Genomic DNA, 27682 nt, shown 5'->3' on the forward strand with positions numbered 1-27682 from the left:
TGATCCTCTACAATATCCACTCCTGTTGCCAAAGGGCGATAGTGGCTGACATCAAGGATTGAAAAAAAATGTCCAACCCAACCTTTAACAGTGAAGCAAATTCATCATTCCAATGTCGACATTTTCAGATGGTAGGGCCGAGTCGCTTGTGGAAGCAGAGGTTGCAAGTAAGTAAATCTGCTACCGTACTTTTTTTTTCTAGATTTAGAAATTTAGTAATGATTTAGACGCAACTGGGAGGATGTACTTGGGGTTTTCTACTTTAAAAACTGTTAACTTAACATTTGATAGATGTTGCAAGAAGGCATACAAGGGCAGATAAGCGTATATCAGATAAGCGTATATCTTGTAGGGAGTATTACGCGTAGAAGTTCCAGATACGACCTGGTAATCTTCTGATTAGAGGAGGGAGACTATTTCAGCAGTTCATTGTAGACATGTATGTGAAAATTGAGAATACGAGGTTGGACTTCTTACGCTTGAATCAAGAGGCTATTCAGGTAGACCTGTATCAAGGAATTTTAGATACACTGGACCTTGGAGAAAACAGTGCATGTAATGTAGGGAAAAGGATTGTGCTGCCACCCTCCTTCCTAGGAGGTCCCAGGGATATGAGAAGAGAGTATTTAAATGCAATGGCACTTGTGTAGAAATATGGTAAACCTGATCTATTCATAACCATAACGTGCAATCCAAACTGGCCAGAAATCAAATCCGAGCTGTCGCCTGGGGAACAATCACAAAATAGGCCAGATCTCGTGGCCCGGGTATTCCATGCTAAGCTTACAATGCTTAGGAAGCAGATCCGGGAAAAACAAATATTTGGTGAAGTTGCTGCAATGATTAATGTTGTTGAGTTCCAAAAGCGTGGCTTACCACATGCACATTTCCTAATCATCCTCAAACCTGGATCCAAAATAACATCCCCAAACAAGTTTGATAAATATATTTCCGTAGAAATTCCTTCGAATGATAACCCACACCTAAGAGCAACTATATTAAAACACATGATGCATATTCTTTTGACAAATGATTTTGGCTTGTGCACATTTTTAAGACTTGACAAAAGCATATATCCGGGTTAGCTACCCATTAAAAGTCAAATTACTGCGTAATACCCCAAAATATCAGCAGGTTGTTACTGGAGTACGACTATATCAGCTATAGTTAGCTTCTGCAAAAAACATATCCTAATTTGTATTATTTGTTCAACTATCTAAAAATATGGAATTATGCATGTTGGCATCCAACAATATCTTATCAATGGCACGAAAACTTTAAAAAATTCTAATCAGTTTGCAAGTTAAAATGCAAATCCAGCACTATTCCACACATATAATGTAAGCATTCTTTTGAACAAACTATTGCTGAGGCACAATAATACTAATTCAAGAAACATGCCAAAATCTAATCACCTCAAGCCTTAATTACAATTGTTGAATTTCCCATTAAAACAACGACCCAAAAAAATTTGGACAGTTGAAACAGCATCAATTGAACCTGAACTAAATGTAGCTTTAGTCAACAAGGTTAAAAAAAGGGGATCTCAATAACTAGCAACAGATTACACGTCTGTATATGTGACTAATCCAATAAAAAAGACTACACGAGCTGCAGATTCCCACAATGACACAGACCCTCAGAATGGGCTATTGAAATAATGACAGTTGCATGCAATGGAACAGACACAATCTAAACTATGCATTGGTATAACGACTCCTTGAAATTCAACTAAACAGACGCAAATTCCAATTAAAAGTAATTTGATTTTAAACTATTTCGTTTGTCCATATATGACAAGAGAATAAATTTACTGTTGGCAGTAAATTATACCATTAAACCCAGCTTAAGACCAGGTGCTTATAAATCAAACAAACCAATCTGGTAGCCAACCAACAAACAGCTCAAAATATTTTCTTCTAATTTTGGGTTGAGATTATAACTCTGATATTTCAAAACAATAACTTACTAAGCATCCCCAGTGGCTAACAGGTTGGCAAAACCATTTTCATGTATTTTGGTTAATGCACCTAGCCATGAATACAACTGCCACCAGGTTTGTAAGAGTTTCAGTGTACCTTGAGAAAATTTGGTTAGCCTAGGATACTTGGTCACCAAAGTAAAGCCTGTGTGGATTGCAGATGACTTCACAAGAGTTTTGATAGTCGAGTTTGGAAAAACAGAACAACATTGCATTTCAGCCTTAAAGCTAGCTAAGATGTTTGATAAGGCAAACCATGGCCGCACAACTTGGACAAGCAGCAACAATTCTGATGTCCAACCATACCTCTGGATTGCTACAGAAAATGACGCTTACTACATACGGCGAGGTAGTGTAGACTATGTCCCAGTTTTGGATTCTTACAGGGATCAAGCTGACATGCTAGCTAATGAAGAGGCTAACAACGCATATCCTAATGTTCTTGTCGTGTTTAACGCAATGTACCTCTGAGACAATTACCAAGTTCAATTAACAGATACTGCAGACATCCAAAATCACCAAAAAAAAAATTAATGTGACCTAGGCTAAAACGCTATGTTTGAACAATAAATTTAATTGTATGACCCTGGTTCTTCAGCTAGAATGTCTAAGGTCAACTTTGCATTCAGCTATTGCTAATTTGTATTAGGCATCGAAGTAATCTAGATTAATCTCATTTAATAAGCCTTCATTTTTTTCACAGCTAACAAAAGAAGTGAAAGAAAGGACCATTAGTTATTAAACACCCAAAGAACACAAAACAAACCGTCAGGGACAATTGTAATTCCAAGTTTACAAAATTAAATCAGACAAATTAAACGGTCTCAATTTAGCTGTTTCAGTGTTACTCTAAATAAAAACCGAGTTTCGCTATTGAGGAAAGTCGGAATCTGCAATCACTTGCAACGTCCTCCCCAATTGTTGCAGTTACATCACTGAGGGCATCTTAAAGAAAAGGTTATTTCAATACTTACACAAAAAATTCAAAACGTTGAATTATAACTAATTCATAGGCTGTTAATTTAGGCAGAAGAAATATGCAGGCCATTGAACAAGGATTACCAACCAATTTGCAGTTTCACATTTAACACTAATTTCAATGTATGCATTAATCAACATCCAAATCAAACTAATAAATAGCATTCAAAACAAACCAACAAACAGTCATTTCCGAGGCAATTAATCAGGGAAACCATTGAATCGGGAATGCCTATGAACAACCAATTAGTAGGTGAAGTGCTCTTTAAATTCCCAATATACTATTAAACGTTGATGAATCCTAAAAAAAGGCTCTATATAACAGCAAAAACAATTTCGCAGAAGTCATATCTAAACAATTCAAACCACAAATACCACACAGAACATCCTAACTCAAACCACACAAATGGCAAATATGTTTGTATACCCATACACTTGCATTCTCGCTAATGTTACTGGGAAAATGGAACGAGACCAATACGTCCCATGAAATCTGAACAAGCTCGCTAACACCTTAAACAGCCAGGGATACCAAATTGAAGGATTGTGCATAGCTAATTCTACACCGGACATGCATTTCAATGGAATTGTGCGAATTGAGTTTGGTGAAGTTGATACAGCCAGCAAATTGGCGTTCAAATTAGCCGAGAAATTTGAACAAGCCGGCCGTGGAAGGGACGACTACTACGCAGCTTGCAGGCCACAACAAGGCCCCTATCTTTGGATAGCTACAAAGTGAGATACACAGAAATTCGGGTGTAAACCAACCTGTAAAAAGGTTCCATACGCATTGGAGAAAGCAGGGAAAAACATGGCTGAAGATGATGATATATGTATGTATAACTATATAAATATAGCAATTTGAACAACAAACAAAGATAATGTAATTTCCAAATAATATGAAATTAGTATGCATATCTCTATCCCCAATCATGAACTATAGTAGTGTTTTCCTTAAACATTAATTCATTTACAAATCCAATTTATTCTAAATAGAGGAACCGCAACACAAACGACCAAAAATTAACGACTAACTGCGCCAAATTTAATTAACAATGAAAACATTAACCTTGTAAACTATGTTTAAAGAACATCTATTGCTTCAACGACATGTTAGACCAAGCAGTTTTAAACTAGATGACAAAATAAATTCAGTTGCAGCAGGAAAAGTAACGCGCTTAGCTGTCATTCCAGAACAATTTTCAATACAACTGTAAAAGAAAGGATACTATGCAAAATTTCGTTTGTCCATACATGCAGGAGAATCTATCAACATTATACCTAATATCAAAACCTAATTTACAAGCTAATGCTCTACCCAGCATTTGCCTATAAATAACACATTATCAGTTCACATCTAAACAAGCATTGAAAGGCTTTCTTAATAACCCAAAACATCAACTAATACAGAAATATAATGTCTATCACCTATATTCAACCATTATCCTGTATTTTGGCAAATGCACCTGGCCATTATGACAATGGCAGGTATGTTTGCAAGAGCTTTATAATTATCAAAGATACATTGAGAAGCATTGGCTACTTAGTCACCAAAATCCGCACTCTCTGGCTTGCAAATGAGGATGAGTTTGCAGGAGTCATGATACTCGAGTTTGGTTCATCAACTGACCAATACATTTCTGTTTTCAAGCTACCAAAATGTTTGAGAAAGCAAATCATGGCAGCACAAATTTCCAGACCGCAAACCCTACACAGAGACAGCCATACCAAACATATCTTTGGATTGCCACCGAGTATAATCAACGATACTTCGAAACAAGAAATGTACAATATGTCCAGGTATCAAGTGTGCTCAGAAATGCAGCCGACTATGAAGCTAATGGCGAAGAAATCAGTGCATATGGAAATATTTTGGCAGCATTTATTCAAATGTACCTCTGAAATTACAATGCCGCTGGAAACTTAGTTCTACGAATACGCCCAAAACAGGGCCACCGAATTTTAAGGCACTAGAAATCAATAATAATAGAGCCAAATGTAATCCTATCATTTCAATGACAAATGCAATTTAAATATCCTTTTATAATTAAATCTAACCTCAATTTAAAAATAAGCTAATTTTCTATAATAATACGTTACATAACATTTAGCATAAACAATCTTTATATCTTGGGGTACCGTGCGCGGTGCAACTAACTAGTATCTATAAAGATGAGATTAGAATTAGAATATGACATGCAAAATACTCAATTAGATATTACTATAAGATATCACGGTAATTAATTGTATTTAATTTTTTTTACTTCAGATAGATTTACAGGTCAAAATATCAAAGGTATTGCTACGAGAGATATAAACATGACAACAACACTTCTATCTATAGAGAAAATGAAGAGAGAGAAAACCCCTTTTGATAAACTCAATCAAATCCGTGTGTACTTCTGGCTCGCCGGCGGCTATTCCATCACGGACATTCTTTCCGTCGCCGGCGAGCCGAACTTCTTAAGTTTAACATGTGATTGAAATTGAAGAAGGGGGCTTTGATTGGTCACCGTAATTAAGATCATTTTTCCTGATTAAGAGGAGTGATTACCTTCAAGTGGAGCGATTAACAAGAAGCGATTGCTTGATTGTGATCTACACGTCATTCCACACTATCGGTGATATCATTTTCCCCTTTCTTGTTGTTTTTCGGTTGTATATTAGGCCTGATTTAGCTTGGTTAGCTACACATGTGTTTGTCTTTTGCTTTATTAAGCTTTTTTTTATATTGCACTTTGTTGGGGTGAGTTTCAGTAATTTTACTACATATCTGTTGATCGGGGCTATTTCTTTGGGTTTGTTGCATCTGTGTATGCAAGTTGTCGGTTTTTGGGAGCATTCATCTATAGTTTCTACTCGTTGACCGTTCCTCTTTACTTTGGTTTTGAAGAGTTGTATCAGTGTTTCCTGATTTGTTTCTCGGAGGTTTTGTGGTCCGTTGTCTCCACCTCTTATCCTTTGTAACTATGTCTTTCTCTACCGTTCATCATAAATTTCTTGAAGCCTTTTCTTGTGCTCATGTTAACATGGGTTTATGAAAGATGATGGGGATATGATGATCCTGATATTTTATGAAAATGCAGAGGGTCTGTTTTCTCAGTCTTGTCTGAGGTAAGGGAGCTTAAAGATAAGGGGAATGGTTTTTTAGGCAAAATTATTTTGATAGGGCCGCAGCGTGTTACGGTAAAGCTTGTAAACTTCTTAGTTTGAGCTTGGGAATTATTGGTAGTGACGATATCCAATCGTTATCTCACCTTGCTGTTTCCCTTAATTCTAATCTGGCTGCATGTGCCCTGAAACTTGAGGAATACAGAGCTGCTTCGGATTTGTTCTCCATGATTTTGGACTCAATTCCTCGTAATGTTAAGGCATTATTTCATAGGACGGTTGCATATCTGAAGTTGAAAAGGGTTTTGGAAGCTGAAGTAGATTTTGTTGGGGCCTTGGTGGTTTAACCTAGTAATAAGGACGTGTTGAAGGAATTAGATATGATAAAAGGTTACCTTCTTGTAAAGGAAAATGGTAAAAGAGTGTTGGAGGTCACTGCTGATGCTGGCGTGGATGAGAATAATAAGAAGCCTGTTCATGTTCATGTATCGGAATCTGACGTGGGTATAAAGGATAGTGAAAGTGTGATCAATGAGGTGATGGAAGATCAAGGTGATATGAGTATAAAGGAAAATGAGAGTGTGAATATGGACGTGACAGAGGTTCAAAGTAATTGTGGAATGGATTTGATGACTAGCTTAAAGAAGAAAGAGCATAAGTCAATTATTGAGTTCTCCAAAAAGGGAGGAGGTAGGTCCCAACTAAGGATCCCTGCACAATCTTATCAAAAGCTGCTATAAGGTAAAAAGGTGAACTTTTACCATAAATGAGATTTGTCAACTTTAACAATTCGGATCCTCAATGCTGGGGCTACTAAGGAGAGAGACGTTATAAGAGAACGATGTAAGAAGGAAAAGAAGAAGAGGATGCGATGTCCTAAAAAGCGGAAGCCTGCTATTCCTAGCGAAAGTTTGAGTGTGTCCTTTACTAGTGTCGTGAGCTCAAGTGCGTCTTCAGTTCATGACAATTTTTCTCCTCCTGGTACTTATTTCCTCCAAAACAATACTAGGGTTGTTGTGAATGATTCAAGCATCTCTGTCTCTGTGGTGAATGAAAAGGCTACCTCTATTTGCTCTCCAGTTCAGAATGATTCAAATGACAATCCACATGTCATTTTCTTGGCTTTAGCTCGCCCTAAGAAGTGTAAGATTTCCTCTTTTGAGAAACCATCATACGCCCCTATTACTCCTATGTTTTGCATATTCCCCTCTACTCATCATGTGCACAAGAAATGGAGAATCACCACTTACAAGAAGAATCATAGCAAATGGGATGAATCTTCAAGACACAAGTTATCTACTTTCTCTAGAAATAGATCTCTCTCCCATAAATTTTTACGTCCTCGTGGCGTAAGTGTGTCTTGTTATAAGTACTCCTCTGAAGCTCAGTTGATAAAGAAGAGAAAAGAAATGTTCGCTCAATTGGCCATCTCCGATCGTCCCGTTAAGAAGCTTAATTTGGTTGTTGACCCCATGTGTAGTTTAATTTCTTATCCTAATAATATATTGGATAAATTACAAATAACCACCATGTATTTGCGTATTTTTACAAATTACCACCACGTATTTGCGTTTTTACAAATAACTCCCAAACTTTTACGTATACTCCCAATCACCACCGTATATTTGAACCGATACTAGTTTTTCATATTTTCCCACTCATTAATAAAAGATTTACGCGGAATACCCATATTACCCCCACTTATTTACATTCCCTAACATTTACCCAAACATAGCATACACCATATTCAATTAAATTTTCCCCAATTCACCCAAATCAATCAATTTATACTTTCAAACCCTAAAAACCCAAAATCCTTAAATCATTCTCTCATTTTCCAGTCTTCATCCAATTAAAAGTTTTTTCAATCCTTGCACTAAATACCGAACAAAACACTAAGAGTGTGTAATGGAAACATTGCAGCCTTGCACTTTATCGAGTGTTCTCTTGAATGACATATCTTCATCAACACTTGTAATTACGAGACTCTTGCTTCTTCCAAAGATATGCCCGACATGGTACAACCGAGAATGGGCACAAGAAGAAAATAAAATAGAATAGGAATTGGATGAAGCCTTGGATGAAGTTCTAGAAAATGAGATAATGATTTGGGGGATTTCGGGTAATTAGGGTTTGAAAGTATAAATTGATTTGGGTGAATTGGGGAAAATATGATTGAATATGGTGTATGTTATATTTGGGTAATGCTAGGGTATGAAGTGTAAAAGAAAGGGTAAGGGAATGAAAAGTAATGATACCCTTTGTTATTGTTTGTTTTGCCAATTTTTCCATTCCCTTTCCCCTTCCCGTTACTCCAATGTCTTTTATATCCTTACCCCCCCACCCCCCACCCCTAGGGAATCACATTTTCTTTCCTCCCTAATCCACCCAACCACCAACACACCCTCAACGTCCCTCCACCTCCAACGTCCACCACCGCCCATCACCGCCAACTGTCATCGCCTACCACTAACAAGTCGTCAGCGCTGGCGACACTCAGCCGTCGCCGTCACCATTCGTTGGGCACTGTCCTACCACCCTCCTATTCAACTGGAAACATCAACATCCATCCCGTAAACCACCACACATCACCCTAAATCTCCTCTCTTTACCGCCAAAATCTCCTCCTCCACCCCCAAAAAGTGGTGGGAGGAGATTTCAGGGGTTATAGAGCCTGGCGGCAAGTCGTTATGGTGGCTGTCGTGGGGTTTTCGTCTGAAGGAAAAGGCTGCCGGTGAGTAAAAGAGGGCTCTGGCAGTGGTGCCCGGGAATGAAAGGTGCTAAAGCAATATGTTACCGACGATGGTGGTGGTTTGTGGCGGGTAGTGATGGTGGTTTGTGGTGGGTGAGTGAATGAATGGTTGTTGATAGATATGGTATTCCCTTTCATATAAACTAGCCAAACAATAAGCAAACTTATGGGTGATCTCATTCCTTTAAATAAGTAGGGGTAATATGGGTATTTTGCGTAAATCTTTCATTAACGAGTCGGAAAACATGAAAAACGAGTATCAGTTCAAATATACGGTGGTGATTGGGGAGAATACGTAAAAGTCGGGGGGTTATTTGTAAAAATACCAATACGTGGAGGTAATTTGTAAAAATACGCAAATATATGGTGGTTATTTGTAATTTATCCTAATATATTAATAAAATCCGGCTCTGAGAGTTGGGTAGGTACTGACCGTACTGTGTAAGCAACCTTTTCTTTATTACTACCAAAAAAAAACATGACAACAACAGTACAATATTAACCTCATAGGAGTACAAAATACCGGTTCGTTCAAATGTGAACACTAACTTTATTGGAAGGCTTAGTTTGAATCGTATGAGAACTCATAAGACAAGATCCATCGAAGTCTTAGACAAGACTTTGGGATAAAAGACCTTCATTGTTTAAGGGAGAAAGGAGACTTGACTTATCCGAACTGAACAATAGTTTTTATTTGTAAATTATTTTAGCGGAAGCAAAAGAGTAACAATAAGTCTTACTTAAAACCAACTATATCCGTCTTATTAATAACACGGATCATATTTGATACCAAACTGAAAATATGGGCCGAGTACTATTGTTAGCTGGCATTTAATAACATTTTAAAGTACATAGGTCCTGTTGTTAAGTGACAAAACTGTTATTCTTACCTGTTACACACCTCCTTCATGTTCCCCAAATTTCTTTCACTTCTCTCTCTTCTCACCTCCTAACTCTCTAAAAAAAAAAGAAAACAAATACATAAAAATCAATAATCATCAACAAGATCAATGGGAAAGAAGAAAATGGCAAGCAGAACCCCTCCAAAAAAGGGTCCAAAGAAGACTGTGGAGGAGGTGCCATTGAGGTCGAAAGCCACCGGAAGGAGGAGGTTTATGGTTGAAGAAAGTGCTGGTGAAGATGAGGAGATGGGTAAGAGTAGGAATGTTTGTCTATAAAAACGATATTGTTACCAATTTGGGCAATGCATGAGTGTTTTGGATTTGCATGTAACACCCGCCATTTTTGTAATCTACTTTAGTGACCGTATTTTATTTTCGATTACGATTTGATTTGTATGACTCAGAATTTATCTGTGAGCCATTTCTTTTCTTCCTTTGAATTCTTAAGTTCTCTTACGTCTCGAATATTCCTTTGTTTCGAGAGGTATTATGTTTCTAATCTTTGGAGCTTCGTTTTATTTATTCATTTATTCGTATTATAATTCTACTCCGAGTTAATTCGTTGGACTTTGGAAATTATCTCTTTTGAACCCTTTTTATTCTTATTCATTTTTTCTCATATGTTTTAATTCTTACTTATGAGATTTAAATTTTTATCTTTTAATTTACGATTTTGATTTATTTGTTTTATTAAATCCGTTCTTAGTTGATTTGCAGTCCAATTTATCAAATGGACCGAGTATTGTTCAAATGATCATTTTAAGATCAAAACCTAAACCTTTTACCGAGATATTTTAAAAGGTGTTTAACATCTTTATATTTTATTTATTCACATAATATCTTATCATTCACATATCTATTTCTTTTGCAAAAAAAATATGAAACGTAACCCTGTAACTCTGAGGGTTACTCTGCTTCCGACGTTGTAAAACAAAATCTACGTACGTGCTTGCCTTTTTGCTTCTTTATTTCAAAATTCTACGTACGTGCTTGCCTTCTTGCTTCTTTATTAAGATCGATCTTCTCTGATCATCCGTTCATCTATACTAAAGGATTTCGTGACGATCCACACAAGGACGAGTACTTGATTGATTCGGATTCGTAACAAGGTAACTGATGCCTATCGTTGAATGCACCAAAAATAATATTTATAATTCCAACTACAACTATAGATAGCGGTAGCAGGGTCGAACCACAGAGAGGCGAATGCAATTATTAGCTGTCTGATTTTAGTCTTTAAAGTAACAAGTGAGTGGGGGTTTGTTTTGAGTTGATCTATGGCTAAAGGCAACAAATGAAAAGTAAACTAAGCTAGTAGATGAAATCAAGTATTAAAAGGGTGCTAAGATGGTCGGTTCACTATAGTTTCGGCGGCAGCATCCTAGGTAAGTCTGAAATAAACACAAGAGACGGGAAAATAAGAAGTCCTCTCGGTCCATTCTTAACAGGTAGCATCTTTCGATCTCGCTACAGGTCCCTAATATCACTAATATTAACTTTCGTCCTGAAAAGTGATTTAAAAGTCTAAATTAACTTACCTTTCGATCTCATTAATCTAGTCGTCTTAATTAGGTAGTCTATCTCCCTCCCCTATCTTTCGATCTTTATTGGGCCGGTCAATTTCTAGGCATTCAACTAGTCGCGTGCACTCGATTCGTCAAACATAGTAATTAAATTAATTAAAACGAAGCATATCTCTTGTGGCCAGTCGATCGACCAGGGAACCCAGTCGATCGACCATGGCGCGTTCTAGGTCTTCCTATTCTAATGCCGCCTATACTATAGATTCCCTACATCCTAGCACATGGGGTTTAGCTACTCATACTGGAAACAATAACAATAATACAATTAACTAATAAAGCAATAGACTTCATGATCAAAATAACTAAACAAGCAAATAACATGAAATGATACTTGGCTTTTGGGAAACGATTCTAGCAATTCTATACTACGAACGAAATAAAGCAATAGAACTGAATATTGGAACAGAGAATACCGTAAAAGGATTTGCAGAGAAAGGAAGAATCCGAAAAGCAAGAACGAAAATAAATTGTATTCGAACAAATATGCCCTAATGCTAAACTCAATATAGAACCCTAATAAATTTGATGATAATCTAAAAACTGAATAATGAAAACTTGATAATGTCAGGTTACGTTATATAGGAATATAACGTAACACTTATTCCTAAACCTAATATACAATGGGCTTTGGAATTCTCGTTCTATTTCTTTAATTTGCGCGTCAGCTCGTGTGATGGTCGATCGACCATGCAAGGCAGTCGATCGACTGGTCTGCACTGAACAGTAGCTTCTGTAAGTCGCGCTCTGGTCGATCGACTATGGAGGTCAGTCGATCGACTGGAGTAGCTGGTACTTGGTTCTAAATTCTTCATAAAGTTGTCTTTCAGGCCTCGAAATGCGCACCAAGTTCATTCCTTGTGTAAATACTTCATGTCAAATGCAATGCATGGTACTCGGGGACGGATTCGGCTCGATTTCTACTCATTTCCGCATAAATCTGCAATATTACATAAAAATACGAAAGTAGACGAAATGGGGCAAATAGTAGCATAAACTACACAATTGAGCTCTGAAATGCGTGTAAAATGAGGTGTAAAACATCATATAAATGACATGCATCAAACTTAACCAAACCAAACCCTTGCTTGTCCCAAAGCAAGAACAAGACTCGATTCTAAAACTTAATTGGAACGAGTTAAATTTCAGAGCGAAATGCAAACTGAATAGCCTAAACCAATTTAATGCAACAACTAACAATCAATTAGCAATATGAATCATGCAAACGAGTTATGTAGTCGTTAAAAATTGCTGAACCGTCAACTATAGAGACTTATCAAATCGGACTCTCACGTGTCGCCCATATCACACATAAGCACAGGTGAATAATGTATATGATAGAAAGAATTCATTTTGTAGTGACACTCACCTAACTACGACCTATAAGGACATGCCTGCAATCTAATATGAAAATAATCTCTATAACTGTACATATGCATTCCAACCAATCAAACGACCATGACACATGCCGAGGTAAATATGGATATGTGAGGTAATGGGTAAGAAGAGGCTAAGATAAATTTGGATAAAAACAGAGTTAAAAGCCAAGCTAGTAACTAAGGGAACCAAATTATAACAACATCCAACTTCTTGCTCAAGATAAATCAATAAAATCGGTGCTAATGATAGCACAAATCTCACAACCTCCAATAATTAATCAACTCCCCATAAGATGATAATAGAGCATGGGATTAAAATCACCAACTGATCAAAACTCTGACCACGTGATTTTATTTTCTCCTTTCTCGGGCTTCCGTCGATCGACCGGGATGGCCAGTCGATCGACCGCCCTCTACAGTACAGCACGTGTTTTTTTTCTTTTTTTTTCTTTTTCGAATCATTTTTCTTCTCTCTTTTTTTCTTTCTTTTCAATTCTATTTTTTTCTTCTTCCTTTCCTTCCTTTTTCATCTTCCCAACATCATCTCAAAAGATCATGTGCAAATAAAAATGAAGTAACAATCTCAAGAACATAAACTATTAGCTTGACAAGGGCATGCTAAATGTAGGATGTAGTAACGGGACAAAAAGGCTATTTTTGGCAGTGTGGAGCTTATGGGCAAAATGAATAAAAGGGTGACCTCTTCCACATGTGTCAACTAACCACGAACCAAATGCATACAGGTATTAAGCAGATTAAGTTCATATTTATGCAAATTAATGTAACATGCCTCATAAGGAATAACTACTCACAATCTTAGATAAACTGGTCATAGATGACACCAGTTATAAGCTCTAAACCTCAGAAAATGATGTAGTTTGCCAAAAATCTAAGTCAAGTCTCAAGTCCAGCAAGAATTTAACGAAAACTCGTAGACTATGCAAATGATTCTACTAATAACATGTCAATTAGCAAGGCTTAGGCATAAAACAGCTGAAAATGCAATGTCATCATTGATATACTACCGTTCCGACTAGACCTAAATGCTAAAATAAACGTGCAATTTTTTTTGAATTTTTTCGAAAATTTTCAATTTTTTTGAATTTTGTTTTTTATATATATAGGAAATAAAATAGACAATGCAAACTGAAATGCAATAAACATGAAACGGAAATGCAATAAAACATATGAATGCTACGCAAAACCCTTCCCCAAACCAAATTACACAATGTCCCCATTGTGCAAAATCATATAATGCAATAAAAGGGAAACAGGAATTTGCGTTTAAATTAGCTAAACAAGACATGAAGTAAGAACTCGGAAACTCACAAGACTTTAAGCGCAGCAAAAGGAAACCTCCCAAACCAGCGTGAGCTAGGAGGTTTCAGTAGCCAGCAGTGCTACTAATAAGTACCTGAAAAGATAGAAAAGTACCGCGCGTAAATCCGAGAAAACAATTTATTAAACGCAACATTACGTGTAAAATAAAGAAACGGAAGAAAACAGAAATGAGTCGGAGAATAAAGTGGAGAAAAGACTCCCTCAACTCCGCAAATCGACCAAACACAGCAGGGGAATGATCGAAAACAGGTACAGCAGCGTAGAACGATCGATCGACCACATTACCCAGTCGATCAACCAGAGTGAACAGGACGAAGCTCCTGGGCAGAGCGCTCGATCGATCGACCATCGCGCGATCGATCGATCGAAATACCTTTGTAACTTTCTGATTTCTTCAATTAGCTCAATAAATTGAGCTATCAAGGTCTATGAACCTGCAAATACACACAATAACGCGCCCAAAATTGTGCAAAACCCAAAGTAACAGTCTAAAGTGTATAAAATCCTAAGCAAACTTATTAAAATGCGAAGTCTCGCGCACACAAAAACAATAGAAAGTCCAAAAGCAATAAAATGAATGTTTTTGTAAGGTCTTAATCAACTAATAGTTGATCAAGAATGGCCACGGAATGTCCCACTTGCTCGGCTCCTGGCTACAAGAGGTAGCCTCTACAGTGCTCATCTCCTCAGCTGCACTCTTCTCAACTCTAACATTCGCAGAACTCAACGGATCAACAACTTCAGCATCTCCCCAATCAATAACCTCGCACGGCTCATCAGAATACAAATCGGACTCCGTTACTTTGACTGGCTCCTCATCATGCTCCTCATCAGTGCCATAGCTAAGACATCCTAAACCGCCTCTTTGAACGATTGGCTCCTTCACCGCTGGAGCAACATGCGGCTCTTCCTTCCCTAAACCAGCTCTTGCAATATCCAAAACAGAAGAATCTTCCTCCAATTTGCTCCCAATCTAGGGCGGAGGTGTTATAGCAGAAACAGGCATAGAGACAGGCATATCAGGAAGCACAAAATATGATTTCTTTTTAGAAACCGTATTACAAGTGACTGGCCACATGAGGTCTTTCTTCTTAGCTGTCTGGGCAAAGACAATGGAATGTTTCCCTACTTTGAAGGTCAAAGTCCCTGAGCCAACATCTATAACTGTACCAGCGGTGTGCAGAAATGGTCTACCCAATATGATAGGAATGTGAGCATCTTCGGGCATATCTAGTACAACGAAGTCAACAGGGAAAAATAACTTTTCTATTTGCACAGGAATGTCCTCTAAGACTCTGATAGGCTGGACGGCAGATCGATCAGCCATCTGTACTGTCATGTTGGTGACTGCAAACCTAGTCAATTTCAACTTCCTAGCAAGACTCAAAGGCATGACACTAATACTGTCTCCTAGGTCACACAAAGCCTTCTCAATAGAAAAGGTGCCAATACTACTTGGGACTAAAAAGCTACCTGGGTCTTATAGCTTATGAGGTGTGATGCGTGTCCTAAATATGATGTTTTACACTCTATTTCACACGCATTTCAGAGCTCAATTATGTAGTTTATGCTACTATTTTCCCTATTTCCGTCTACTTTCGTGTTTTTGTATAATATTGCAGAAATGTGAAGAATCCAGCGGAAATCGAGCCGAATCCGTCCCTAAGTACTTAGCATTGCATTTGACATGGAGTAAAGGCTCGGGAAGCGAACTTGGTGCGCATTTCAAGGCCTGAAAGATGTATTTGCGAGAGTTTTAGAAGCGGATTACCAGCTACAGTGGTCTATAGACTGACCTACATGGTCTATAGACTGTCAGAATGCTTCTCGACATTGCAGGCTGTTTTAGATGGCTATATCTCGAGTTTTAGAGCAGATAATCGAGTGATTCTAATTGGAGGTGAAAGCTTATCCTCTTAGATTTCCAACGCTGCGTAGAATCCTGATTTGACCAAGTAACGAAGAAATGGTCTTTGTTTTAAGATTTGCGCTGCTGCAGAATCGTCGAATGCAGTTGCAGACAGCGCATGTGGTCGATCGACTGGCCTCATTGGTCGATCAACCACTCCACGAGCTGATGCGCAATTTAAAAGACGAGAGACTGAAGCCATATTGTAATTAGGTTTAGGAATAGGTTATGTTATTTTCCTATATAACGTAACTTTATCTGCTGCTTGATACATCCATCATTCATTAGTTTAGTTTAGTTTTCGTCAATAAAATTTACTTTTCGCATTAAGGTTTGGTTCTTTCCTCTTCAGTTCTTCGTACGGTATTCTTCTGTTTCTTTATTAAATTTCATTGCTTTAATTCTTCCGTAGTTTAGAATTGCTAGATAGGATCCCAAAGCCAATTTATTGTTTCATGTTAATTATTTGTTTAGTTAATTTAATTATGAAATCATTTGCTTTGTTTATAAATTTTACTGTTATTATTGTCGCCAATATGTCTAGCTAAACACCCCTTGCTAAGATGTAGGGGATCTATGGCGTAGATGGCATTAGAATAGGTGACCCCGAATTAGGGCTTGGTCGATCGACTGGCTTAACTAGTCGATCGACTGAGCCGTTTAGTCGATCGACTGGGGGAGCTGGTCGATCGACTGACTTCGTGTTTGATTAGCATCGTTAATTTCGTTAAGTGCAATATTTAACAATGAGACCGAGAGGAGACTTGTTAGATGCTTAGTTTTGACCAACCCGTAGATCGAGAGATAGGGAAGGGCATTAATTAATGAATCAAGACGACTAAATTACATAGATCGAGAGATAATGTAATTTAGGCTTTAGGAATCACTAATCGGGGGCGAGAGCTAGCATTAGTGAGACTTAGGGACTGGTAGCATAGGCCGAAAGGAGCTACTAGTTAACTTGGCCCGAGAGGACTTGTTTTACCCATCCTACACGACTGTATTTTGGACTTACCTAGGATTGTGTGCCATCGCAGCTATAGTGAACCGACCGTCTTAGCATTTCTTTCATCATTGTTTACATCTTTTGCAACTTTTATTTATTTATTTAGTTTATGTTATTAGTTTTAGTTATAATTCACATCAAAACCCCCCTTACTGTTACCGATAGACTGAAATATAAAGCAACTATTATCTCCCTACCTCCCTGCGGATCGACTCTTACTACCACTTGCTAGTTGTAGTTTAGAAAATTATAAATATTATTTTTGATACTCACATCGACAGGTATCAAATTTTGGCGCCGTTGCCGGGGAGGCAGCGCTAGTTCTAGTTGTTTTTAATTTTAGTCTTTCTTTCTTTAGTCTCAGGGAACTTCGGTTCCTTGAGACCGTTCTCATGTTTTATATTCTGAGTTTTCCACAGAAAGAGGATGAAATCTTTGGTGCTTATTTAGCCAGACTTTGGGAGTTTATTGAGCCCAGACGAGATGCCTTTTCTGATCTCCAAATATGCTGCACTATTGTCCGGCATATGAATGACCTTACACGAGCATACCTCAAGTCTATAGGTAAGTGGGATTTCGAAGGAATCCCCGTAATTGAGGTATTAGAATTCTTTAATTGGTTTGCTACTGAATCTCTTAAACCTACTTTTTCTCTTCATGTTGACTCAGATGAGGGGGTGGGTGAGACCTTAGAAACCGATCTAGGAAATGCTGACGGAGACATAGAGGAGACCATTAGCGTGGTTGACAATCCTTTTTATGAGGATAGTTTAGAACCCCTTTATGATTCTTGCACTGATAGTGAGGTCGATTTGGAGGATCTCTTTGAGAACCTCCAACTTGATGAGTCTAGCGATAAGGAGAGTGAGGAGAAAAATTTTGACAGTCTTGAGGTTAATTGGGATGTGTATGACGATATTATAGATAACCCTATTATAGAGGACCCGATTGACCCATTTGACTTTACCGCCCCTTGCATTTGGGAAGATTATCCACCTTCTCCTTTAGATGACCAGACTTCTCCACCTCACAGTTCATACCCGTCTGAGCATCTTAATTCTACCCGCGTTATTTTTGAGTCAATTGCTCCTGAGCTCTCTAATTTTCCACCTGCGGATAATTTGAGCTTTTATATTCCGCCCTTAGCTGGAGGGCAGAATTATTTTGTGGATGATTTTAGGAGCTGCCATAGGAAATTTGTTAGGCTTAAATGTTTTTACATTTTTATTTCCTATGTTATTTCTATCTTATGGTGCTACTTACAGTTTTGTGTAGCACATGCGCAGATGTATGATAGGTTGCTGAGAGCCTTGAGTTGTTTTGATTGGGCTCCATTAGAGTAAGTCTTTGAAGAAAAAGAGGTCGAGCGGGACTGTCTCGAAACGAAACCAGCGCTAGCCGGGAGGCAACCCGGATGTGATTTGTTTAGTTTTGCGAATAAAATTCGTAGTTGTTTAAAAAAATAAATAAAAACTCTTAGTGTGTGCTTAGTTTAATTTCCGTCTTTAGACTGTTGTAATTGGGTTTAGCGCAATTTTGGGCGCGTTTTATGTGCATTTACAGGTTATTGGACCAAGTTAACTCAATTCATTGAGTTACTTCGAAGAAAGAAGCTGTTTCGTCAGGTAGGTCAGTCGATCGACTGACCTAGTTGTCGATCGATCGCCCTTGCCCTCGAAGAAACGGTACCCTCTGATCATCGTGAACTAGTCGATCGACCAGGACCATCGGTCGATCGACCACTGTAGCTGATGTACTTCTTTCTTCAATTTAATTCTTTGCACGTAATTTACCGCTTCATTTTTGTTTTCTCGGATAATGCGCGGTATATTCTGTCTTTTCAGGTACTTATGGTAGCACTGCTGGCTACTGAAACCTCCTAGCTCACGCTGGTTTGGGAAGGTTTCCTTTTGCGGCGCTTAAAGTCTTGTGAGTTTCCGAGTTTAATTTCATGTCTTATTTAGTTATAATAACGCAAATTCCCGTTTCCCTTTTATTTCATTACATGATTTTGCACAACGAGGACATTGTGTGATTTGGTTTGGGGAAGGGTTTTGCACTGCATTCATATGTTTTATTGCATTTCTGTTTCACGTTTACATTTTTGTTTGCATTTGTTATTTCATTTCTTATATATATACAAAATTTGAAAACTTCAAACAAATTTTCACGTTTATTTTAACATATAGGTCGAGTCGGAACGGTAGTATTTCAATGATGACACTGCATTTTCAGCTTGACATGTTATTAGTAGAATCATTTGCATAGTCTACGAGTTTTCGTTAAATTTTTGCTGGATTTGAGACTTGACTTAGATTTTTGGCAAACTACATCATTTTCTGAGTTTTAGAGCTTATAACTGGTGTCATCTATTACCAGTTTATCTAGGAATGTGAGTAGTTACTCCTTATGAGACATGTTATATCAATATGCATAAATATGAACTTAATCTGCTTAATACCTGTATGCATTCGGTTTCGTGGTTAGTTGACACATGTGGAAGAGGTTTCCTTTATTCATTTTGCCCATAAGCTCCACACTGCCAAAATAGCCTTTTTGTCCCAATAACTACATCCTACACTTAGCCTGCCCTTGTCAAGCTAGTAGTTTATGTTCTTGGGATTGTTACTTCATTTTTTGGTTGCAAATGCTCATTTTGAGATGTTGTTGGGAAGATGAAAAAGGAAGGAAAGAAAGAAAAAAAAATAGAATTGAAAAAATAAATGAAAAAGAAAAAGAAAAAAGTTCGATTTTTGGTCGGTGTACTGGGCTCATTGGTCGATCGACTGAAGCCCGAGGAGAGAAAGAAATCAAATCGTATAATTCAAAGTCTTTAATAAATGGCGATTTTTGCTCCCATGTTTCATTCATATCTTATGGGGAGTTGATTAATTATGGAGATGGTGAGATTTGTGCTTGCTATTAGCACCGTTTCGATTGAAATTTTGAGGAAGAAGTGGGATGTTGTTATAATTTGGTTCCCTTAGTTACTAACTTGGCTTTTAACTCCGTTTTTTATCCAAATTTTTCTTAGCCTCTTCTTACCCATTACCTCACATATCCATATTTACCTCGGCATGTGTCATGGTCATCTGTTTGGTTGGAATGCATACGTACGGTTGTAGAGATCATTTTCATATTAGATTGCAGGCATGTTCTTATAAGTCGTAGTTAGGTGAGTGTCACTACAAAATTACTTCTTTCTATCTTTTACATATACTCACCTGTGCTTATGTGTGATATGAGCGACCCGTGAGAGTCCATAATGATAAGTCTCTATAGCTGATGGTTCAGCAGTTTTTAACGACTTCATAACTCGTTTGCATGATTCATATTGCTAATTGATTGTTAGTTCTAGCATTAAATTGGTTTAGGCTATTCGGTTTGCATTTCGCTCTGAGATTGAACTCGTTCCATTAGGTCTTAGGATCGAGTCTAGTTCTTGCTTGGGGACAAGCAAGGGTTTGGTTTGGGGAAGTTTGATGCGTGTCCTAAATATGATGTTTTACACCCTATTTCACACGCATTTCAGAGCTCAATTATGTAGTTTATGCTACTATTTTCCCTATTTCCGTCTACTTTCGTGTTTTTGTATAATATTGCAGAAATGTGAAGACTCCAGCGGAAATCGAGCCGAATCCGTCCCTAAGTACTTAGCATTGCATTTGACATGGAGTAAAGACTCGGGAAGCGAACTTGGTGCACATTTCAAGGCCTGAAAGATGTATTTGCGAGAGTTTTTGAAGCGGATTACCAGCTACAGTGGTCATAGACTGACCTACATGGTCTATAGACTGTCAGAATGCTTCTCGACATTGCAGGCTGTTTCAGATGGCTATATCTCGAGTTCTAGAGCAGATAATCGAGTGATTCTAATTGGAGGTGAAAGCTTATCCTCTTAGATTTCCAACACCGTGTAGAACGCCTGATTTGACCAAGTAACAAAGAAATGGCAGCTGTTTTAAGATCGGTGCGCGCTGCAGGAATCGTCAGAATGCAATTCTGTAAAGCGCATGTGGTCGATCGACTGGCCTCATTGGTCGATCGACCACTCCACGAGCTGATGCGCAATTTAAAAGAGGAGAGACTGAAGCCCAATTGTAATTAGGTTTAGGAATAGGTTATGTTATTTTCCTATATAACGTAACTTTACCTGCTGCTTGATACATCCATCATTCATTAGTTTAGTTTAGTTTTCGTCAATAAAATTTACTTTTCGCATTAAGCTTTGGTTCTTTCCTCTTCACTTCTTCGTATGTTATTCTTCTGTTTCTTTATTAAATTTCACTGCTTTAATTCTTCCGTAGTTTAGAATTGCTAGATAGGATCCCAAAGCCAACTTATCGTTTCATGTTAATTATTTCTTTAGTTAATTTAATTATGAAATCATTTGCTTTGTTTATAAATTTTACTGTTATTATTGTCGCCTATATGTCTAGCTAAACACCCCTTGATAAGATGTAGGGGATCTATGGCGTAGATGGCATTAGAATAGGTGACCCCGACTTAGGGCTTGGTCGATCGACTGGCTTAACTAGTCGGTCGACTGAGCCGTTTAGTCGATCGACTGGGGGAGCTGGTCGATCGACTGACTTCGTGTTTGATTAGCATCGTTAATTTCGTTAAGTGCAATATTTAACAATGAGACCGAGAGGAGACTTGTTAGATGCTTAGTTTTGACCAACCCGTAGATCGAGAGATAGGGAAGGGCATTAATTAATGAATCAAGACGACTAAATTACTGAGATCGAGAGATAATGTAATTTAGGCTTTAGGAATCACTAATCGGGGGCGAGAGCTAGCATTAGTGAGACTTAGGGACTGGTAGCATAGGCCGAAAGGAGCTACTAGTTAACTTGGTCCGAGAGGACTTGTTTTACCCATCCTACACGACTGTATTTCGGACTTACCTAGGATTGTGTGCCATCGCAGCTATAGTGAACAGACCGTCTTAGCATTTCTTTCATCATTGTTTATATCTTTTGCAACTTTTATTTATTTATTTAGTTTATGTTATTAGTTTTAGTTATAATTCACATCAAAACCCCCCTTACTGTTACCGATAGACTGAAATATAAAGCAATAATTATCTCCCTACCTCCCTGCGGATCGACTCTTACTACCACTTGCTAGTTGTAGTTTGGAAAATTATAAATATTATTTTTGATACTCACATCGACAGGTATCAAGGTGCAGTATGGGTCAAATAAGAACATGACTCCTCAGTTAGTGCGACAGATTGCACAGTTTCAAGTGACTTCTTTTTAGACAAAAGTTGCTTCATAAATTTCATGTAAGCAGGCATATGATTAACTAACTCAAGAAAAGGAACTTGTACATTTAAGCTACGAATAACATTTTCAAATTTGTTAAATGATACCTGTTCCTTTGTCGGCACCAATCTCTCCGGATAGGGGGCTGTAAGAAGCAACTTAGCCCTCTCCTCTAGGTCTCTCATGCCGGCATCGGTGGATTTAGGCTGAAAATCCACTACTTTCTCTTTGTTGTAGCTTGACCCTTCTTCAGACCGTCTAAAAAATGAACCATTAATCGTCATCGGGTTATACTTTGGAACCGGAACTGACCCATTGTAATACCCGCCCTTTTAGAGACCCTTTGACCAGTGTTGACTGACCTTGGGAGCGGGAATAGTTCTTAGAAGTGCGTGCCAAAACTATCTTGGGATACATGTTAAGAGTGGTACTCGATATAGTAGAGGCTACTCAATCGAGTAGCTAGGTTACTCGATCGAGTAGGGGGCCACTCGATCGAGTATGTTGGGTACTCGATCGAGTATCGAGTTTTCAACGAGGGTTTTTAATCGCGTTTTGTTAAATCCGCAAATCATTTCCGCCTCATTCCTCCTATACTTTGGTCGCCTCTTTCCCTTACCTTCACCACAAAACCTCCATGGAAGCCTTTTGAAGATCCTTGTGCCTTAGGAGAGTGTCACTTGAGTCGGATAGCGGTCTTTTGCCGGGTTTCTCCTTATAGGTATGTCATAATCATCATCCGTGTCCTCATCGTTGCAATTAGGGTTTGCTTGGTAGTAATAGATGTTTGTGTTGTGGTTATAGGCTTTGTTTGATTGCTGGATATGTCATATGTTGGCATGGATTGGTTGCAGTTGCTTAAAGGTAGGTTCGCCTACTCAGTTTCTGTAGATAGTCTAGTGTGTCGATTGTCATATCATGGTTGTTATGTTACGGCTGCGTGTGTGGCAGCGTGTATGCTGTAGTTGGTTAGTACATACAGTTTGTTGGTTGTTGCGTTTGTTTGTCGTGAATGTTTTGTCTCGGTTCGCGAGGCGTGTCCTCGGCTGAGTGGGGTCACTTGCGGGAGTGGCTTCACGCCCTAGTTTCGCCCTTCGTGGAACCCGCCACGGAAGGGGATGTGCACATTAATGGACAGGGTTATCGCTTGTTATGAGGAGCGGGGATTTGGTGGGTACGGCTGCGGTCCCTACTGGCAGGGCTGATCCAGTGGACAGTCAGTGACTGAGGTTCATTGGATTATTGCGATTGTGCGTGAGGTTGATAGCGTTGTGTCATGTTGATAGCTATGTTGTTGTTGTCGTATCTTATCTCAGTACTGACCTTGTGTGGTTGTTTTGTTTGTTATGTGTCTGCCGTGATCCCTTATGGTGAGCAGTCGGTCTTAGCAGGTGTTGATGTTGTTGATAGCTGGAGTCCGGGCAGGGATGGGTCTTCACGAGATTCGATAGCATTAGAGAGTAGTCTTTGAGTTGTATCTTTTATATCGTTGTTGGTTTTAATTCACTTTTAATATAAAATAATAGTTCTTTTATCGACATTTGATTATTACTGTCCTCGGGCATCCGAGATGGTAATGCCCTTATATACTAAAGAAGGCCTAGTTAAGGCTCCTCTGAATATGGGGGTGTTACAAAGTGGTATCAGAGCGACGATTTTGGAACCTGTAACAAACAAAAAAAAATAATGAACGTAGGGAGTCTAATAAAATGAACCTTTGTGTATGTGTGATGGGAGCCCCAGCTGATGCTAGGGTTTGGGTGAGTAGGCGCCCTCATTCAAAATCTCGGCCCCATGACACTTAAGCCAGCCACATGGTATGGGAATGTGGAGTCCGTGTGTATATGTGTGATGTGTATGTTAATTGTGCCGGAGCTACCTCTGGTTAAGTCTTTGTTAGAGTTAATAGGGGTGTGATAGTGGTATTTGGGCCGTGTATGGTAATCGTTGGTGGAATTAGTGAAGTTTTTGGCACGATTAGTGAGCTTATACGATGGTTATGAGATATGTGACAAAAGTTTACGTGATAGAGATGCGTGAAAATGTGAAAGTGTATGTCGTGACATGAAGAGTGAACATGTTGGAGTTTGCTATAAGTTGATGATGACGGTAGTCATATACTAGTTTATAAATCCTACCGTAGTTACAATGATGATAGTTATAGAATTGTTGAGTTATAATATGAAACATAGCATATAGTAATGCGTATATGCCTTGTTTATTGGTTGAAATTGTTCCGCTGCGTAATAATTGAGTTGTGTAAGATGATTTGCTTATGATTGAATGTGGAACATGATAGATTAATTTGTTATGAGGAGTGTGTAATTATATGTTAAATGAAGGAATGGAGTAATGTTAATTATATGCTTCAAGTTGAAGTGAACCCGAATTTGGTAGTAATGTGTAAAGTAAGTTTAAGTGTAATATGATGACGTGATTATGTTTATGAATGATTCGGTAGAAAGTAAACCGAGTTGGGTAATTTGTGTAGTGTAAGGTGGAATAAACCTTATTTGTTTGACGATATGGTATGCTTAGTAATAATAGTAATGCGGGAATGAGCTTGATAATTAGTGCCGAATCCCGAACTTAGTTTGGAATCGACACGCGATGTTGTTTTTGCAGGAATCTTCGATTTACTTCGTACTTCTGACCGAGTACTTAACCATACTTGACCGAGTGCGAGTGTTTACTAGACCGAGTAGACCTCACTCGATCTAGTTAGGAAGCTATGACGTCGGGATGTGGAAAAATTTCTGCAGATACTCGACGAAATAGCACCTACTCGATCGAGTAGGGTGGTACTCGATCGAGTACCCAAGACACTCGATCGAGTAGGTTACTGTACAGTGAATCTTACGGGTTTCTTAAAACCCCTATTCTTCCTATTCTTCTCATTCCTTCCACTTCGTTTCGTGACCTAAGCTCTCAAATCCTCAAAAATCTCTCATATCTTGTGTTAGTAGTGGTTGATTTGGGGTTATTTCCTTTGCTTAATTTCGTTCCTTTACTTTTCTACTTAATCAAGGTATGATTTCTTCCCTATTTACATGTCTTTATGCTTTAAATTTGTTGAGGATGATTATATAACCCGAAAATTTCGATTCATATGATCAATTTGTTGCTTTTAATTGTTGAAATATGATTCACATGTTTCCCTTCCTTGATTATTGGTGATTAATTGCTGTAGAATAGACTAGAAATTTGCCAAGTTGAAACCGAAATTTCTAGGGTTTACAAAAATCGAAATTGATTTTGATTGTTTTACAAGGATTAGATGACGGAATTGAGTACTATACATTGTTAATATCATGTTGAAGAATGAATTTTGATGATTATCACCTTAAAAAGTTGCCTTAAAACTCCGTCTTAAAAGTGCCCCAAGTGGAAATTCGGTTGCTATATTTGGAATTTGGTGTTGTATATGACTGCTTAGGTAAAGGTTGAACTTCAATATGATAGTAGTGATGTTAAATGATGAAGAATATGTCAAAATAATTACAACTGTAGAGACCGTCTGACAAGATTAATTGAGTTATTTGTTTCTAATATTGAAGGTGATGATGATATGTCCTAAATTACTTTTCCATGAGCTAGTACGAATGCTTCACATGTTATTACATGGGTGTATAGAGTAACCTTAGAATCATGCTAGGATGTTGGAATTGGTTGGGTATGTGTGTTTTCCATGATAAAATTTTTTCACAACTATTGTCTATGAGTTGCTCTAAACTGAAGCTATGTGTCAAATTTGGGAAACTGTTGGTGAATGTGTGTACCTAGTTGAGTGTTCAAAGTTAATGGCATGAATTATGTGCTTCACATGTCGAACTTGTTGATGAATTTGTGTACTTAGCTGAGTATGTAAGGTCCAAATTGCGTGAAGTAGATGCTTTACATGTTTATGTAAGTTGCTTAAGTCATATGCTGGAACAGATGCCGAGACCGAACGTAGGGACCCGTCAGAGTAAACGGGGGAGGGTTACCCAACCTAAGACGGGGGAAGGGAGTGGACCCGTGGTACCTGCAGTTCCGGAGTACCCTTCTGTTGTGTTTGTAGATTTCAAACAGAGAGAGCGTTTTGTAGAATTGCAAAAACGCAAGATGAGACCAACGAGGTGTATAGATACTACACTGTTGGAGGATTTGGGAATAGAGACGGATGTCCGTCACATATTCGAGACTTTGGGCTTTACGGGTTTGTATAGGCTGAGGAAACACTCTTATCCTTTTCTTACCTTGGAGTTTATGCGCTCCTTTAGTTATGACCCAGCTGCCCAGACCGTTGAGTTTCGGTTGATGAACACCAGTTTTCTGTTGACTATGGATCTGTTTGCGTCTCACCTTGGGTTGGCCAAGCCTCCCAAGGATTCTATCACTGATATTCCTGCTGAGTGCGGTGTCTGCCGCCTAATCCCTTGCTTGACCGGAAAGCCGGCTCCACCTCAAGCAACATGCCGATTAATGATGTTCAAAGCATGTTAGCTTGAGGGTCTTTCTCCGTTCTCTTTCAAACCTCCTTTATGATGAGAAAGGATATCGATTAATCGAATAATCATGAGGTGTTGCTTCTGATGTCTTACCTCAACCCGGAGCGGGCCAGGAAAGTGGTCTTTAATGCTCTTTCCATCGTCTGTGCTGCCCTTGCCTTGATGGCTACTGCTTCTTCGCGGTACTTGAGCTGTGGCGCTATCGCCACTCGGTTAGCTGAAAAGCTAACCTCCTTTAAGGCCTCTTCGGACTACGTACCTTTGGCTACCCCATTGCCTACCATGGACCGTGACTACTATCTCGACCTGAAATGGTTGAGAACTTTGGATGACGGTAGCCTAGTTTGGAGGGTGTGGGGCATGAGTTGGATGAAGATTCCAGCTCCTGAGCACCTCCTACCGACGGAGCCTTTAGAGCCGGCGGTTGTGGCTGTGGACTCTGATGATGATGAGGAGGAGGAGGATGTTGATAGACCACGCCAGCTGCAGACCTACCTCATCGACGACACGATTCTCGAGGTGATGCCAGAGCCGACGAAGGGAGAGAACGCGGCGGTTGTGGTGGAGAGACCCAGGTTGGGGAGAGGACCCCGTCGAGTGAGGGAGAGGACCTCGGAGACTAGGCCACAGCCGGTAGCACCTCAGCAGCAGCATCGTCCTTTTCCGTGCTACCCTTACCTTGACACCCCGGAGACGCGATCCAGCTACTTGGCAGAGAGAGTGTCATCTACTTTGACACTCAGGAATATGCACGAGATGGCGTACACTCAGGGGATAGGGACCGAGGGACCGCATCCGGTTTGGTGGAGTGGAGTAGAGGACTATAGTGGGGTTTTCCACTCCTACGGGGTGGATCAGTCGACGTGGGGGACACCTCAGTCCTTTGCCTACGGTGGCTTGACCCCATGGTACGTGAGTCCGGGAGCCGGAGCAGGAGTGGATGCGGGTATTGGTTCATCGGGAGCGGGTACTTCTGGAGG

General features: G+C 38.9%; 1 protein-coding gene across 1 annotated transcript in view; it reads left to right on the forward strand.

The window, feature by feature from the left end:
• The first annotated feature begins 9747 nt into the window (after positions 1-9747).
• The window catches only part of LOC141630834 (uncharacterized), a 55291-nt gene continuing 37356 nt past the window's right edge, over positions 9748-27682 (forward strand). Inside the window, exon 1 of the mRNA XM_074443585.1 lies at positions 9748-9974. Within this exon, the coding sequence (XP_074299686.1) occupies positions 9833-9974 (142 nt within the window). The 5' untranslated portion in view covers positions 9748-9832. The remainder of the gene's footprint in view (positions 9975-27682) is intronic.

The sequence above is a fragment of the Silene latifolia genome, chromosome 2, assembly GCF_048544455.1.
Source record: "Silene latifolia isolate original U9 population chromosome 2, ASM4854445v1, whole genome shotgun sequence".
Taxonomy (NCBI): Eukaryota; Viridiplantae; Streptophyta; class Magnoliopsida; order Caryophyllales; family Caryophyllaceae; genus Silene; species Silene latifolia.